Raw genomic sequence first — 17,981 nt, 5'->3', positions numbered from 1 at the left:
TATCAGTATATCACATATGATTGCTATAGATTTTACAGACACCTTACATTACATCACATGGATTGCCATGATGTCCTAAAGGCACAACAGATCTATCAGTATATCACATATGATTGCTATAGATTTTACAGACACCTTACATTACATCACATGGATTGCCACGATGTCCTAAAGGCACAACAGATCTATCAGTATATCACACATGATTGCTATAGATTTTACAGACACCTTACATTACATCACATGGATTGCCATGATGTCCTAAAGACAACAGATCTATCAGTATATCATTCATGATTGCTATAGAATTTACAGACACCTTATATTGCATCACATGGATTGCCATGATGTCCTAAAGACACAACATATCTATCAGTATATCACATATGATTGCTATAGATTTTACAGACACCTTACATTACATCACATGGATTGCCACGATGTCTTAAAGACAACAGATCTATCAGTATATCACTCATGATTGCTATAGAATTTACAGACACCTTACATTACCGGTACATCACATGGATTGCCATGATGTCTTAAATGCACAACAGATCTATCAGTATATCACTCATGATTGCTATAGATTTTACAGACACCTTACATTACATCACATGGATTGCCATGATGTCCTAAAGGTACAACAGATCTATCAGTATATCACATATGATTGCTATAGATTTTACAGACACCTTACATTACATCACATGGATTGCCATGATGTCCTAAAGGCACAACAGATCTATCAGTATATCACATATGATTGCTATAGATTTTACAGACACCTTACATTACATCACATGGATTGCCACGATGTCCTAAAGGCACAACAGATCTATCAGTATATCACACATGATTGCTATAGATTTTACAGACACCTTACATTACATCACATGGATTGCCATGATGTCCTAAAGGCACAACAGATCTATCAGTATATCACATATGATTGCTATAGATTTTACAGACACCTTACATTACATCACATGGATTGCCACGATGTCCTAAAGGCACAACAGATCTATCAGTATATCACACATGATTGCTATAGATTTTACAGACACCTTACATTACATCACATGGATTGCCACGATGTCTTAAAGACAACAGATCTATCAGTATATCACTCATGATTGCTATAGAATTTACAGACACCTTACATTACCGGTACATCACATGGATTGCCATGATGTCTTAAATGCACAACAGATCTATCAGTATATCACTCATGATTGCTATAGATTTTACAGACACCTTACATTACATGACATGGATTGCCATGATGTCTTAAATGCACAACAGATCTATCAGTATATCACACATGATTGCTATAGATTTTACAGACACCTTACATTACATCACGTGGATTGCCACGATGTCTTAAAGACACAACAGATCTATCAGTATATCACATATGATTGCTATAGATTTTGCTTGGTACCAGTCAGATTGCTAATAACAATGTGTAAGAAGTCTTAATTTTTTTCTGACCCTTTGACTTTTCATGCCCAGCAGATTCAGAAAAGTCACCATTATTTTTTTTGTGCTTCAGTTTTTCATTGAAAAAAGTTTGTGATATAATTGAACATTTTTAATTTTTTATACAAATGAATTTTACAGTCTAAAGATCGATGTGTTTGAAAATTGAAATGCACAAATATTGTGCAAAATACAGCAAAAATAAAGCAGATCATAACTGAAGACTATTCTATGCAACATTTTATTTATTGCCTGACACTTGTATGTATAATTATTTTAAAACTTTCTTTCCGATACCATTGTGTACCAAAGGATGAACAAAATGCACAGTTGCACAAAATGGCATGGAGAAGGACTGAAATTTCTCTCGTATATCAGGACATTTTATTTCATCATGAGGTGTAGGGATCAGCATGTGCTGATGGTCAAAAATTCTTATGCCCTCATTGAGACATTATTAGCTTTAGAACTAGAAAATTCTAAAATATGTACTGGAAGGTTACATTTGTAAAACTTTTCTTATATACGTAACCTCTTGTTGCAATCTTCTGTGTTACAGATAGATCATCCCACAATTCATTTGTTTCTTTGCACATACATTATTGACACTGGACAGGTGTATAATCTGCCATTCACAGTGCTCATGCAGGGTTTTTACGGTCATTGAAGGTTTTTGACAGTTTGGGAAAAATGAGGTAGCATTTTCAAGGCCTTTAAAGTTTGGGAAAATTGAGCAGACTACCCTGAGGTCTTTAAAATCTTTGAAAATTGAAATAAACCCAAACATTTTAATTTCTTTCCATAATCACAAACAAAAGTGTCCAAGGTTGTTAAATTCGGATGTAGTCGAGTTTTCCTGGTTTCTTTCTTTTGATTAATAATAGTTTGAATTTCATCATTATACAATATTGTAGCATTTTGCATTCATTGTTTTCTCATATAACATAACTAGCTTACAATGTTAGTGAAAATAGGTCTTGGAAATCTATGTTTGTGGTCGTTGAAAGTTTGGGAAAAGTCTTTGAATTTATCATTCAGAATTCTGTATGAACACTGTCATGTTTGGACATTTGTCACCTCTAATCATTGATACTGCTGACATGCAGGCTAAGATATTGTAAAACTCAGGGGTGTATGGGTATAACTCTCTTTACACTGTTATTCCATCCAAATTTAATCAGTAGAAGGTTCATTATAGAGCAAAATTGTTTAAGTGCAAGACAAAGAAAAAAATTTGAACTGTAACTGGAAGATTCTTACCTGCTAGCAATGAGTACTGCAGTAACTACAGCAGTATCAAGTAACATTAGTACCAGTATATAAAATTACAGTACTGGTGTACCAGTATATACAATTACAGTACTGGTATATACAATTACAGTACCAGTATATACAATTACAGTACTGGTATATACAATTACAGTACCGGTATATACAATTACAGTGTGGTCATCCTGTCTGATCTGCAAATTGGTGGTGCAGCCTTTGTTCATCACAATTACATGTACCAATATAATAGGATTAAGGATGGCTACATTTTGATTAATTTTCTTTTCTATATCTGTTTCTGTAGTGTGGCCGTCCATATACAGTCAGTAAATGTCCAAAATGTGGTTTTGAGATTGGAGGTGAAGGACACGTGGCACACCCAGGAAATGCTCCTGACCTAGGGTAAAACATGATGAATTAATGCTTTGCTTTTCGGTCATATATATATGCATTTCATGTCACATAAAGAACATTTTTGGAGTCATAATCCTGGGACATGCTCAGACATTTTCAAAACATGATTTTCCCAAATTGCATCCTTATCATTGGTACAAAAGTCTCCTTCTAAAGACTGTCTGTTTCTAACTTTGAAAGTTTAGGGACAAGACAGGTTCTACTGTAGCATGTTTGCAATAACATTTCTTGTCACTAAGTGTAAGTTGTAATTTTTCTTTCAATTAATAAAGTATTAATATTGATGTATATATCTTTTTCAAATATAAAACCTTAAAAAAATAAACAGGCTATCAGAAATACCAGTGAAATTGCCAGAGAAACAAGAATTTATGAATTTATACTTTATGCTTTTGATTAGTTACATAGAAGTTTGTGTCCATCAGGCATACAGTCTTTTTAGCACAACTTGTTACCAACAGTCCTGATAGATTGTCATAAAATTTAATATTATAATATGGTCAACACCTGAAGAGGCACATACCAATTAATCTCTTTGCTCCCAATATTTGTATTGGAGTTATTGCATACATGCTAACCATTTGGTTTTTGGCATAATCGTGATGCTTTTTTGGACCAAATTTCATTTTATGCTGGCCAGTATAGGGATTACACTTATTTGGTACATTCAAAAATAAAATTAAAATAAAGCAATACAAAGTTGTTGGTTTTTTTTCATTATTATTATCATCACCACTCATATAAATTTGAGAATATTCATTAAAAAAATTACTGCTGTGAGAATAGTATAAGAGTACTTTCCTTATTTGCTATTTATAGCAACTGTATTGACCCATTTCCAGGAAAACAGATAAGTTTCCTCAGTTTCAAATATGACCTTTTCCTCACAGATTCATTATATTAATAAGCTAGATAGGCAGTGGACCAGTCTGTACTTTTAAACAAAATGGTGCCTGAGATGTAAAACAGAATGATTTATGGTGCAAGTTGTGGATGTTAATCCTTTACCTCATACAAGTGTCTTTGGACGCCTCTACTCCATTCGCATGGAAGCGCCTTTTGACGCCTCTAAAAGATTCACATGGAAGCGCCTTTTGACGCCTCTAAAAGATTCACATGGAAGCGCCTTTTGACGCCTGCTGTAAACATCAGCCATTTTGAGCTAGTTTTTGTAGCGCCACCTTCGGGGAAAACCCCCCTATTAGATACTTATTCATTTCTGCAAATGACAATTATGTTAGATCATGTGGTCGCTATTTATGCACTGGTCGATATCTGCTATTTAAAGTAACTGGGTCGTAATCTCCACTCTCCAAAATGGCAGCTGCGGATTTCATTCAGTACGTACAAAGTTTTCACGATTATAATAACAAGCATGAAAGATTCAATAAATTAGATAAAGTCTCTGATATTGATGTAGGCAGCAATTAGTTTTTATAAATTATCAAATTCAGATGACTTAGTGATATAGACGCACACAAAAACCTTGTAAATTTCGAGTATCGGAAATGGCAGTTACGGTTGGTCACGCGGCCTGACTGACATGATGGTGAACGAGTTCTCTCTTGATTTTAAAGCACATAAAATATTCTTCCATGAAAAATAATTACACAGCTATAACAATCGGACTTTACTCTTAAATTTGTCCACATATAATATATGTGTACCAAAAATGTAAAATGGTTAAAATTGATGTTAAACATAACACCACTACATTGCTTAACAATTCACAGGCAGGATTTCATTCTGTACTTATGAAGTTTTCATGATTAGAATAACAACCATGAAAGATTCAATAAATTAGGTAAAGTGTCTGATATTGATGTAGGCAGCAATTAGTTTTTATAAATTATCAAATTCAGATGACTTAGTGATATAGACGCACACAAAAACCTTGTAAATTTCGAGTATCAGAAATGGCAGCTATGGTTGGTCACACGGCCTGACTGACATGACGGTGAACGAGTTCTCTCTCGATTTTAAAGCACATAAAATATTCTTCCGTGAAAAATAATTACACAGCTATAACAATCGGACATTACTCTTAAATTTGTCCACATATAATATATGTGTACCAAAAATGTAAAATGGTTAAAATTGATGTTAAACGTAACACCACTACATTGCTTAACAATTCACAGGCAGGATTTCATTCAGTACTTACGAAGTTTTCATGATTAGAATCATAACCACGAAAGATTCAATAACTTTGGTAAAGGCTCTGATATTTATGTAAGCAGCAATTAGTTTTTATTGATTATCAAATTCAGATGACTTAGACATGTAGACACAGAAGAAAAACGTGTAAATTTCGAGTATGGGAAATGGCAGCTACGGTCGGTCACGCAGCCTGACTGACATGACGGTGAACGAGTTCTCTCTCGATTTTAAAGCACATAAAATATTCTTCTGTAAAAAATAATTACACAGCTATAACAATCGGACTTTACTCTTAAATTTTTCCACATATAATAGTTGTCTACCTAAAACGTAAAATGGTTAAAACTGCTGTTCAACTAACACCACTACATTGCTTAACAATTCACAGGCATGCCTATGCGTATGCAGTCAGCTAGGTAACAGGTGTTCTATTTATAGCGTGCTTCACTTTGTCACTATGCTTTATGAGGTAAAGGGTTAAATGACAGAAAATGTTAAAGGAGATGGATTTTTTCAAACTTTAAAAAATGTCAGATCAAAAAAGGTCAAATCAACACCATTTTACAAACTTTAAAAAAAGAATATGAGAATAATGTAATACAGCACTATGAGCACATGGTCATGCACATTGCAGAATTCCAGTTTATGTTCATTCAGTGAAAGTTACACATGTAGAATAGTTTAAGTAAGTGCTGAATTTAAATAATTTTTCAGTATATTTTGTATTTGTATTCTGGTTCTAATCCATTTGAACCTTGTCCTTTGTGACAAGAATTTTTACAAACTGCAGAACCAAGTTAATAGCAAAAATAAATATCTTTTTCATATGTGCTGTAATTCTGGCATCTAACATGTAGGTTACAGTTTCAATGCCCAAATTACACTTTTGTGCCACTTATAATAGCAATAATTATGCTTATACCTCTCATGTGGTTAGCATGTATGTTATTGCCATTTTGTACTTAAAGCTGGAATGAATGACAGAATCTTGTTAGAACACTAGCTTATCACATTTTTTAATTTATTGCTTTCAAATTTGGTATTGTCATCTGAAGATGTGCATATCAACAAACCACTTTATTATCACGATTTGTGTAGTGTTATTACCTTTTCTGTATTGCAACATATGACAAAATATCCATAATGCATCTAGTCTATCAGATTTTAGTTGGTTGCCATGAAACTAGGTAAATATTAAGGTTATCACCAGTACATGTACATGTTGAGAACTCAAAATGCACCTGTAGTTATTGTAAGTCATTGCCCTGTTTCATTTTCAGTTATTGTAAGTCATTGCCCTGTTTCATTTGCAGTTATTGTAAGTCAATGCCCTGTTTCATTTGCAGTTATTTTAAGTCATTGCCCTGTTTCATTTGCAGTTATTTTAAGTCATTGCCCTGTTTCATTTGCAGTTATTGTAAGTCATTGCCCTGTTTCATTTGCGGTTATTGTAAGTCATTGCCCTGTTTCATTTGCAGCTAAATACAGTGTATGACAGAATCTTTGGACAACAGCTAGTACCAAATGTGTCAGTAGATCACTATGTAACAGGAAATATTTATTGTCATCATTACAAGATATACATATTTAAAAACCAGTGCTTCTCTGGCAGTTATTGAAATTATTTAACTCTTAGACATGAAGCCTGAAGTTGTGCAATAGAGATTCTTATGAATGCATCTAGTCTCAGTTTTCAGTGGATTGCCGTGAAACTTGATATATATTATGGTCATCAGTTGCAATACACTTATTGACGAATTACTGTCCATACACATTTCTTGTTAGAGTTGCAGCCCTTGTTTTGAAGCTGAATGCAGTGTAAGACTAAGACAGAGTGAAGAAGTTGTGTACTATATTGAAAAAAGAAAGTTAACAATAGTATTTTGGTTTTGGTAATTTGTAAATATTTCCAATTTTATGGAGAATTATACTGAAATAATAATGTACATAATGTAGCTTACCATCTTGTTGCATCCACCCCTGATTTTTGCATCACACATGCAATGTAGATTGTTCTGCCATGCAGATTGATGTAGTTGATGTTGAGGACACAGATTTGTGTCCTTTCCTTCCAATCTCTAAAATTTACAAGAAACAAATGAGCATAAAACGTAACGAGTATGATTCAAACAAAGTCAGAATTATAACTGCAGTTGTATACATAGACCACCAACAATTCTGAAAAGGGAGCCACATTATCCAGAGTTTAGTAGAACTTTTGTTGTGTTGATTTAAAATTCATTATGTATAAAATTTACCGTCAGGTTTTAATACATTGTATCAGAAAAGCTTGTGCTATATCCCATGGTCTTGGCCAATTAAGTCAACAAATTTTTTTATATATAGTACTGACTTCAGATATTGCGTCAATCAGCATGTTCGTCTTACTTGGCAAAATATGTGGAATGAAAAGTGCCTAAACTAAAGAACAGAACCCACTTAAACTAGAGGAGAAAAGTTTAAGCAGCAAGTTCTACAAAACTGCAGACCAGAATTTGATCATATTTGATGGAAAGCTTCAGGGCAGGTAGACCTTTCACATTTTGTGCAAATAATGTGGATCTGACCTCAAATACAACCACTTTTATAAAAAGTAGACAAATTCTTCACAGCATCTTCTCCAAGACTGCAGAAGAGGGTTTGACCAAGTTTGAAGGAAAGCATTCTGGCATGAAGACTTTCCAATTTGTTAACAAAAATGCCTATCCACCATTAAATTTGGCCACAATTACTGAAAATGAAAATTCATTAAATGTCTTTTTTTTTAAAAAACCTGTCACAATTTTATCAAATTTAATAGAAAAGTATCCTGGCTGAACATGCTTGGGTCTCTTTTAATCTTGGAGATTTTGTACACATTATACATTTAGGTCATTTTATTTGCCAGTGTTGCTTTATGCACTCATGAAACTTCCCTTGTGACTGTACAGTCTTGATATATTTAGGTCATTTTATTTGCCAGTGTTGCTTTATGTACTCATGAAACTTTCCTTGTGACTGTACAGTCTTGATATATTTAGGTCATTTTATTTGCCAGTGTTGCTTTATGCACTCTTGAAACTTCCCTTGTGACTGTACAGTCTTGATATATTTAGGTCATTTTATTTGCCAGTGTTGCTTTATGTACTCATGAAACTTCCCTTGTGACTGTACAGTCTTGATATATTTAGGTCATTTTATTTGCCAGTGTTGCTTTATGCACTCTTGAAACTTTCCTTGTGACTGTACAGTCTTGATATATTTAGGTCAGTTTCTTGGACACTGTTGCTGAAAGTTTATTTGTGCATACATTCTGAAAAGAAAATTATCACAGAAATAAGTAGACCCCTTGACTTAATCTATTTCCTGATGTATGGGCTCCTCATCGTCAGTCAGTATTGATCATCATTAGTGCTGACCAACAATCTTTTTTATGTACATTTCTTTTTTGTGTACATTTGTGTGTGTGTACATTTCTTTTTTGTGTACATTTGTGTATGTACTTATAGGTTAAATGGCTTGTTAGCTATACTGGAAAATAATCAGCATAAAATAAAAAACCACAAAAAATGTCGGCAAGTGAATTTATAAAAATGTTTGAATATTTCCACATTTTTGTACTGCAGATTTTCAGCACTACATATTATTGTATTTTTATTCCTCTGCAGTGTGGACCGTACAGAAAGTGGACACATTCTAGGCCATGCTGAGAACAGGACACAGATTGGTCCAGAGAGAAGTCTTACTCCTGCTTACTGTGGCATTATTCGTCTTCTGACCCACCTCACCATGATGCTTGGAGCCAACATCAATTCACTGGTTAGAGTTATCTTTATATTTAAGAAATAGACATGTTGATCACTTTCAGATGAAGTCACTGCAGTTTTTATAGGCATTTGTCTTCATTTTTATGTGCCTTCCAATATTCAGAGTGTATTATATAACGATGTCTGTCTGTTACTAATTTCCTTTCAGCACCATCAGCAATTACCAAACTTTTAGACAGCTTGCATTTGGGGTCAGAAAAAGACTATATATTTTGGGATCAAAGGTCAAGATAAAGGTCACTGAAAAAAGTAAAAAAGCTTCTTCACAAAAACATTAGTTCTAAATCATGTACCTGGACCAAGCTTTGTGGATATTGTGCACTTGTGGTAAGGAAAAAGATTTGGCAGTCAAAAGGTCAGAGGTCAAGGTTACAAGTTAGCAAAGTCTGTTGCCCATCACACCTTGATTAAATTTTACATTTAGGTTCAGTGATACATTGTGATCCATGAACACATTTATGGTCTGTTGATTTCAACCAACTTTTAAGAAAAGTTTTATCTCAGAGACCACAAAGAAGTATGACATTCAGCAGATTTTGACTGTAGTTCTGGAACTGGATTGATTTACAGTATTGTAAATATGTGTGAAAACTCAATAATTTACATTTTCATTCCAGTGCTGGATATTGTGATATTTTCCATCTGTATGTACATTCTTGTGCAGTGTTCTTGAACTCCTACATCGTTAAAACTCAATACCTGAAACTTGGTTCAGTTATGGCTCTAATGTTATAGACTGTGCCATTGTGCCAACACATTTTAATCATAACTGGTAAGGTAGGGTAATTATTTCAGATGACTCCCAAGTTTTGTGTCTCTCAAATGTTTTCAAATCAGTACATGTAATCAATGACCTAACACATTTCAGACTGGAAACCCTGGGTGATGCTTTTAGATGTTTTCCAACCACCAAGAACTTGCCCCTGGGTGATAATATAGAAACTAATGTGAACCCCACCCAATAACCATATATATACTGATTGGACATAAAAAGACAGAATTTATTCATGCAACTGGCATAAACCCTGGGGTTTATCCATACCTCCAGGGATTTGAACCCTGGGACATAACTTGCAAACTGTTTGAAATCTATGCGAATCTTCATTCTTTGTGTATGGTTCTGAAGTGCATCCAATTATCATATATCATTATAAATGAGGTTTCATGTTCAAAAATAGGGGATCTTGATACAGTTGTTTGTAGTTTTTTTTCAATCATAAAAGTTATGACACTTCCTAATTAGCAAGACCTTCAATTTGAAGACAGACTTTGACATTTTATTGATCCATTGCCTGTGATTGACAGTAGTACACTGTCATAAAAGGCTAATTACTCCAGTCACTTGATGGCAGTCAGAGAGAGACAGTGGCTTTACATGGAAACAGGTCATGCTATTAAAAGAATTGCATACTTGCCATAGGAAAATATAATGCGGCCTACCTAGAACACAACCTAACTTGAACAACACTTTGGGCTTTCAATTGAGCAAGAAGTGTGATGCAGAACATAGTCACCAATGCTGACATCCTTGCCCAGGCCAATCTACCAGTCTTCCTGGGACTTTCTAAACAGAGATTTCTTTGAGTGCTCAGACACATGGCACAAGGTGCAGAATGGATGCATCCCGACTTTGCTCTACAGCAAAATTGTCAGTGCCAAGAGATCAAAACCCTGTTTTAACAATGCAGCAAGGTTTTCAACAGCAGCATTGACAAAGGGGAGTCACTGGCAAACACAGCAAGTGCCAAAGCAGGATGCAGTGAACCAACCTGGTTTTAGCAAGCAAAGAAAGCAGCTGTCAATTGTGGCAGGCCCTGTTGTTCCAGGAGAGGACTTTAAAGTCACAAGGAAATGCAACTAAAAACTTATCACCAGTGACTACAGCATAATTATCCACCATCTTATGCAGACAGACAGATGGATGGTAACCTGTATTATTTAGGTAGCTGGAATAATGGAGAAATTGGCTTCTTTTTTTAAGGCATAATTTCTAAAGGCATCTGTGATTTAGGGAAAGATGAGACATTGGCAAAGTAAGCAAAGCCCACCAAAGCTGAATTTTAGAACTCTTAGTTGAAGTACTTTAACTTTGTTAATCAAAGCAACAAGGGACCAAACTATAATTTAGAGTGGGTGGGTGGGTCTGAGGACTCTGGATTTCATTTTTACTTCGATTTTTTTCTTCTTTTACCTCAAGAAATTTTTGTTTCAACTAATATCACTGAAAATAAAATTCCTGCTCTCACCCCAGAAAATATAATAATCAGTTGCTAACTATTGACTTCATCATTGCATGTTGACACTCCCTCACAGGAATGCAGATGCAGAAAGATCATTTTCTATGCTGATCCAAATTCAACAAGATTTTCAGGGATGTTAGAACAGCAATAACATCCAGTACTAGCAATATAATGTGCAGATAATAATAATAATAATAATAATAATTTGATTTCAGAGGATGCAACTCATTTAGCTAATCTCACCTGAGACCATCAGGGGTATACAGCATACAAGTACACAATAATTACATATAAAGAAAAAATGAATATATTAATCATAGGTTAATGTCACACATATATTTCACTTAAAACTTACAATGTATATGCATGTACATCATTGTACATCTGGGTTCCATGTTTGTAGCTGATTTATGCATGCACACAAGAACAAGTAGAAACTGTCAGAATATTTGGTGAGAGATATTATATGCAACTTCTAATAAGAAGTCATATATCTTATCAAGTTTTCTAATTCTCAGTACAGTTTTAATAACAATATTCAACAATACTTTGATCCATGAAAATGTCAGTAATGCCTATTGGTGGCAACACTTTAAGAAATAAATACCAATTAAGTATATTTTGTCAAGTGAAATTTGTGGTTTAGTTCTGTCTTATAATTCATTTCAGGTAACCATCATTAATGCTATATACCCTTGAGTATTCAAACCTGATAAATGTCAGTCTACTGTCACAAGTATGTCCCCACACATTTCTGAGAAACTAATTAAGCACTGTATTTTGATGTCCAATTTGTTGAAGTATATCCCAGACCAAATATGCAAGCTTGTTTTAAAACTCGCAGCAAGCTTGCCACAAGCTAATTTATAAAGCTTGCAGCAAGCTTGTATTTGGAACATTGCAGCAAGCTTGCACATGCTTATTTAACAAGATAGTGTCATAAGCATGCACAAGCTTAAGCTTGCACAAGCTTGTTATTTATTTACCTAGTACAATAAGTATGCACAAGCTTGTTACTAGCTTGCGCAAGCTTGTTACTAGCTTGTGGCAAGCTTGCACGGATTTCTAGCTACAAGCATCTGGGCTTTCAAAAATCAGACATGATTGTGGTTACCACCACCCCCCCTTCCAAAACAAACCCTGAAAATGTGAAGGGGGGGGGGCTGGGAGTTTCCGAAGGCCCATGTCCAAGAATGCATTTTAGACTCAACTGCTCCTGGTGGACTATATTATCATAATATATTGCAAAGTTTTACTTCATTCCAACAAAATAATCTGCATATTTAATGATTAAATAATGTAATCTTATAGTTGCAATGCAGTGGAAAACAAATTTGTTCCGCCAAAACATTAAGTTTAATTCCATTGTTCAAGTTTATTCATTCACTGCAAGCTTACCCAAGGTTGCAGAAGTTTTATGTGTTTCCCTAGCTGCAAGTGTCTCACCCCTACAAAATGATCGTGAATAATTCATGAACTGCTCTTGAATGGTTCAAGAACCATTCATGAAAGTTCATCAAAAGGTTCATGAATTATTCATGAATGTGCATAAACTGAAAATGGTCAGTTCACGAAATAATGAATTCATGAACAGTTCATAAAAGTCCACAAATTGGATCATCATCATTCATGAACAAGTGCATGAACATATTCATGAACTATGATGAACAAAGTTTCTCAGTGATTCATGACTTCATGAATAGTGCCTATAAAAAAACAATTTGATTACTTGACAAGTCACAAATACCTATTTCATCCTGAATCATAAAATAACCTTAGATGTGGGTTTTTTTAATACAGTATAAAATGCAACATAATATCTTAAAAACTGTATTTAATTTCAGATAAAATTTTAACTGACAAGCGATATTCTTTTTTTTTACCCTTAGCAACACTTTTTGTATGTTTTGTAATTTTTCTTTGAAAATTTTTCAAGAGATATTGGGGCAGTTGTCTGCAATCAACTGTTGAAGCATATTTCATTGTCATGGGGCTGTCTTTCAACTGTCCAGTCTTCTTCCAGAGACTGACCTGTCAGATAACTCTTTTGTGAAGATGTTCGTGGCCTATAATTTCATCAAATCCTGCCCATTGTCACTACTGAATGTCTCCATCTGCAACTTAAGCTGTTCCATCCGATTACTGTTTGGATCTTTAACATTGCGGCAGCAGTCACAATTTAATGTCTGTTCCATCTTGGCCATAGGATCCTCCAGTTTTCAATTTTCCTCCTTAACCTACAAACTTCATCCTTTAATAATTTTACTTTTCTGCTGTCTGGTCTGAAAAAAAAGGTAAAGTTAGTTAATTACAGATAATCTCTGATCAACATTGTTTTTAGCTTTTAGCACATTGTCATTGTACCCCACTTTACTTGCTGGAATAATATGATCCAACTCAAAAATGATTTAATCCCTTACACATAATACTGAGCATTTATATTATTGCAGAATTTTGTCACTAGTTTTATATTAACTGAAGCTGTCTAGCCATAGGTATAGTCACAGGATTCAGATGTTTTGATCAGTAAAATATGACAATTTTTTTTCACAACACCATTATACTAAATAACTGTATCTGTGTGCATATATATATATATATATATATATATATATATATATATATATATATATATATATATATATATATATATATATATTACAGATAACGGTTATTTCGTGCTTTCAAATATTTTTGCCATTTTGTATTGATAAAACGTCAGACTTGTGTGGTATAGGCCCTTAGTATGTCACTAATGCATCCACTCCGACTCCGCATGTTGCGTGTAGCTGCTTCCAGTTTCATCACATTATTTGTACTTGTATTGTGTACAGTTTCACACATTAACTATTTTGTTGTGTTTTTTTTTTTTAATTACCAAATTACATCAGATTATAGAAATAGTGATGTCATGTAAAAGAAAACAATCTGGAACATCTCAATTCCTATCGATGTCATACCACGTCTGGTATCAAGAACTGGGAGGTGGGGGTGATGATATTTAGTGATTTTCAAAACTTCGATGAGCAAGTTTCAATTAGGTCTGAACAAAATCGTGTATCATTAGCTTGGTTATAAATAATATGATGGCATATATAAACCATTAAAATATCCATATAACTTCTACTGAAATAATCACGAATGACCAAGAAAAAGATACTCACCATAATTTTGGTCATCCAGGCTTGGTACGCTTTTCCGTCTAATTTTGCTCTCACCAAATCATTTCTTTCATATTCTTCAAAATCGCTTCTCTGCACTTCTACTTACTTTAAAAAAAATGATATGGAAAATATTCTCATCTGTCCATTCGACGGAGTCCACGGTTTTTATTCAAGGTTTCTGCCTCACCATCTGTATGATCTTTCGTTTCTGAGGATGCTTAACTGTTGAAATCTCGCGCGTATATTAGCCAATCATATCACGTCTTCTTTCAGAGTCATCCAGTCAGGATCATTGTTGTTAATATATTTCGGTTTTTACAGCAAATTGGCAACCAGTGACTAAGTCAATAGAATATGCAGTTATAACAGTAATGGAGAAGAAGAAAAAACGTCAGGACAAAGTCATTGAAAGCTTTTTAAAGCAAATACATTTTGTTCATGCTGGCCAGAAAATATTTTCCCATATTAATCTAGAACTACTCAGGTTAAGTACACAAGTATTGAATTAAAGATCTGTATGCACATTTATACAGTATCATATCATTTAAAAAAAGAAAAAACAATATTCACCTTTATTTAAATTTCACTAATATTGTGAGAAGTTTGTATAATGAATTTTCATGAACATTTTATGAATATAATGATATAGATATTTAATATACATTTTTTAAAGAAATGTATTGCATCAAAGTACTTGAATTGTTCATGACCCAAGTTCATGACATTTCAGGAACTTCAAAGATATTATAATAGTTCATAAAAGTTCATCAGTGTGTTCATGAACTTCAAGTACATGATTCATTAAAATTCTTGAAGTGTTCATGAACTTAGTTGAGGAACTTTCATGATTGTTCATGAAGTCATGAATTTGTTTTCATAGGGGCGTGATGGTGATGGTGCATGCTAGTTGGATAAATGGTCTCAAACTTTCACAAGCAATGGATATATATATATATATATATATATATATATATATATATATATATATATATATATATATATATATATATATATGAAGAAACTTGTTGCAGGGTAGTTTAAATTTACTTTCTGAAACATACAAGTAAGCTTGCACAAGCTAGTTTTACTTTCTGAAGCAAACAAGAAAGCTTGTGCAAGCTAGTCTTAATTTCTGAAGCAAACAAGAAAGCTTGTGCAAGCTTATGCAAGCTTGCAGTTATATCCAGCTGTCTTGCCTAAGCCTGCACTTGCTTGTACAAGCTTGTGCAAGCATCCATGTTAGCTTATATACATCAAACTAGCTTATCGTAAGCTTACCGCAAGCTTGCCACAAGCTTTCAGCAAGGATGCATTTTGGTTTGGGTATTGTTACAATCATTTAAAAAGTATACCTGCTTTGTACTGTCATGTTAATTTGAGTCCTTTTTATCAAATTAAATAAAGGGAGCAAAATAATTAAAAGTTTAAATGTATGCAGATCTAACATTAATCAGTGGTTTATGCTGCTAATTTGCAAATGTGATGAATAATAGCAAGAGAAGCATATGAAAAGAGTATTTTGTTTCACAGATAAGGTTCATCATGGAGAAGCAAGTTCCAAAGTTTGTAGTGAACTTAAAAATTTCAATTTGGCACTCATAGGTTTGTTCAAGGATGAGCAGAAGCTTCACTGTTTCTTGCCATGAAATCGCAGCATCACTATCATAACTAATACTTGATGATTTCTTGCAATGAAATAACAGCATCACTATCATTACTAATACTTGATGATTTTGTTTCACAAATTGAAATGTCCATATTTTTGGGAAGAAGGAACTCTTGTTTGGTTGAATCAACAATTAAACATGAATATATCCACATTCACATGCAAAAGGTTACACATGTTAATGTGTCTTGAAACCTGATGATTGTTAATGTTTTTAATGATCTTTCAGAGATTGCTTATCTTGAAAATAAAAACATGTACACAGAAAAGCAACAACTTTAAAATTTAAAACTGACAAACAAACAATTAAATGTTAAAAAAATAATATATATATATATATATATATATATATATATATATATATATATATATATATATATATATATATATATATATATATATATATATATTAAATCAGATATATGGTACATGAGACTGGAATAATAACCTAAAGCTACCTACAAATCTAAGAGTTCTTTTTAGTTTATGAGGTGTACATTATAAATATAAAAAGCAAACTTCTTCATTTCCAGGCTGTGAGTCAGTTTATCAAACCAGACATAACAGATGACATGGTTTCTCAGTTTCTATGGCAACACATTGAGCATGACCTGGATGACCTTCACAGAGCTCTTGGCAGAAGCTTGGATGATGTTTTCATCATTATGCACAGTATATTGTCTGACATGATGGAAAATCACAGAGGGAGTAAGTTACTTGTAATTCTATACATGTTACGAGTGATTGAGTGGGTAGGTAGATATGTATATGCAGATGCAAGCATGTGTTAGCACTTGTGACTCTTTTATGCCCATTAATTTAAATTCTAGACAATGAGTAAAAATTTTGTCTCCATTTAAATAACTGTGTTTGCAAGACTTAGCTCCAGGAGTATGTAGCTATGATTTTAGAGGTTGTTTGTAAGTCACTGAATAAAAACAATACTTTGAATTAAATACAATTTGGTGCAGTTTATGTTTCTGGATTCTTCTCCCTCAATACTGAAGTAAAGCAAAAATGTTTAGATATCTTCTATTTAATGACCCATATCTAGAACTCATAACTCATACCATTATTTAAAAAACAAAGATTATTCCAATTTCATTCATAACAATAGGGTGAATGCAATTCTTTTAATAAGAATCAAAATTCCTTTTTAGACAGTGGGATTGGAGATGGAACATGTGGATTGACAAGCAAAAAAGCCAGAAACAAGTGGGAAAAGAAGTTTTCAGAGAAATTTGTGTCTCCAGCATTACAGGTATAAAGCTTTCTGTGTGTGTATTTGTGTGTCTGTGTCTGTGCATAATTTTGTTACTTTAGGACAAAGCTTAAGTAGCTAAGTAATTTTATGAGAACCAAAGTAGTATTGGGATGTGGTTGAATCAAAGATGGTGTTTATTCCATTAAAAAATATCAGAACATTAGGTCATAATTTTGTGGGTTATCAAGGACACTTGCAATTTTCTGGCAATTTGTGCTGAAACCTAATTGCTTTTGTCAACTCAGCTTGTGCAGATATGGGAACTAGATTTCATTCTAGTTTAACGTGCGGTGGATTGGTATTTCATCCAAAGAGAGTCTTGTTATGCCACTTTGTCTGATTAAGTTTTGTTAGACAGTGACCATAGCCCCTTTCAGTTTATCCTATATTTGAGCCTCATCTTTGGTGTGAGCCTATTTTACCATTACTTGTGTATCCATGTAAGAAAAAATCATGGCAGTATATTAAACAATGACCACAAGGAGCACATGACACCTGTCTTGTGACTTTTCCCTA

The 17,981-nt window shown here is 33.6% G+C and overlaps 1 protein-coding gene across 1 annotated transcript in view; it reads left to right on the top strand.

Annotated features, from left to right (window-relative positions):
- Window positions 1-17,981, top strand: part of LOC149786041 (E3 ubiquitin-protein ligase rnf213-alpha-like) — a 165,428-nt gene that overhangs the window by 114,909 nt on the left and 32,538 nt on the right. The window contains exons 28-31 of the mRNA XM_089976323.1: window positions 3,056-3,153; window positions 8,973-9,123; window positions 16,735-16,909; window positions 17,362-17,462. Coding sequence (XP_089832449.1) covers window positions 3,056-3,153; window positions 8,973-9,123; window positions 16,735-16,909; window positions 17,362-17,462 — 525 coding nt within the window. The remainder of the gene's footprint in view (window positions 1-3,055; window positions 3,154-8,972; window positions 9,124-16,734; window positions 16,910-17,361; window positions 17,463-17,981) is intronic.

The sequence above is a fragment of the Sinohyriopsis cumingii genome, chromosome 12, assembly GCF_028554795.1.
Source record: "Sinohyriopsis cumingii isolate HCF-2022 chromosome 12, ASM2855479v2, whole genome shotgun sequence".
Classification (NCBI taxonomy): domain Eukaryota; kingdom Metazoa; phylum Mollusca; class Bivalvia; order Unionida; family Unionidae; genus Sinohyriopsis; species Sinohyriopsis cumingii.
The sequence above is the reverse complement of the archived record's forward strand: the minus strand, read 5'-3'. Positions and strand labels throughout refer to the sequence as shown.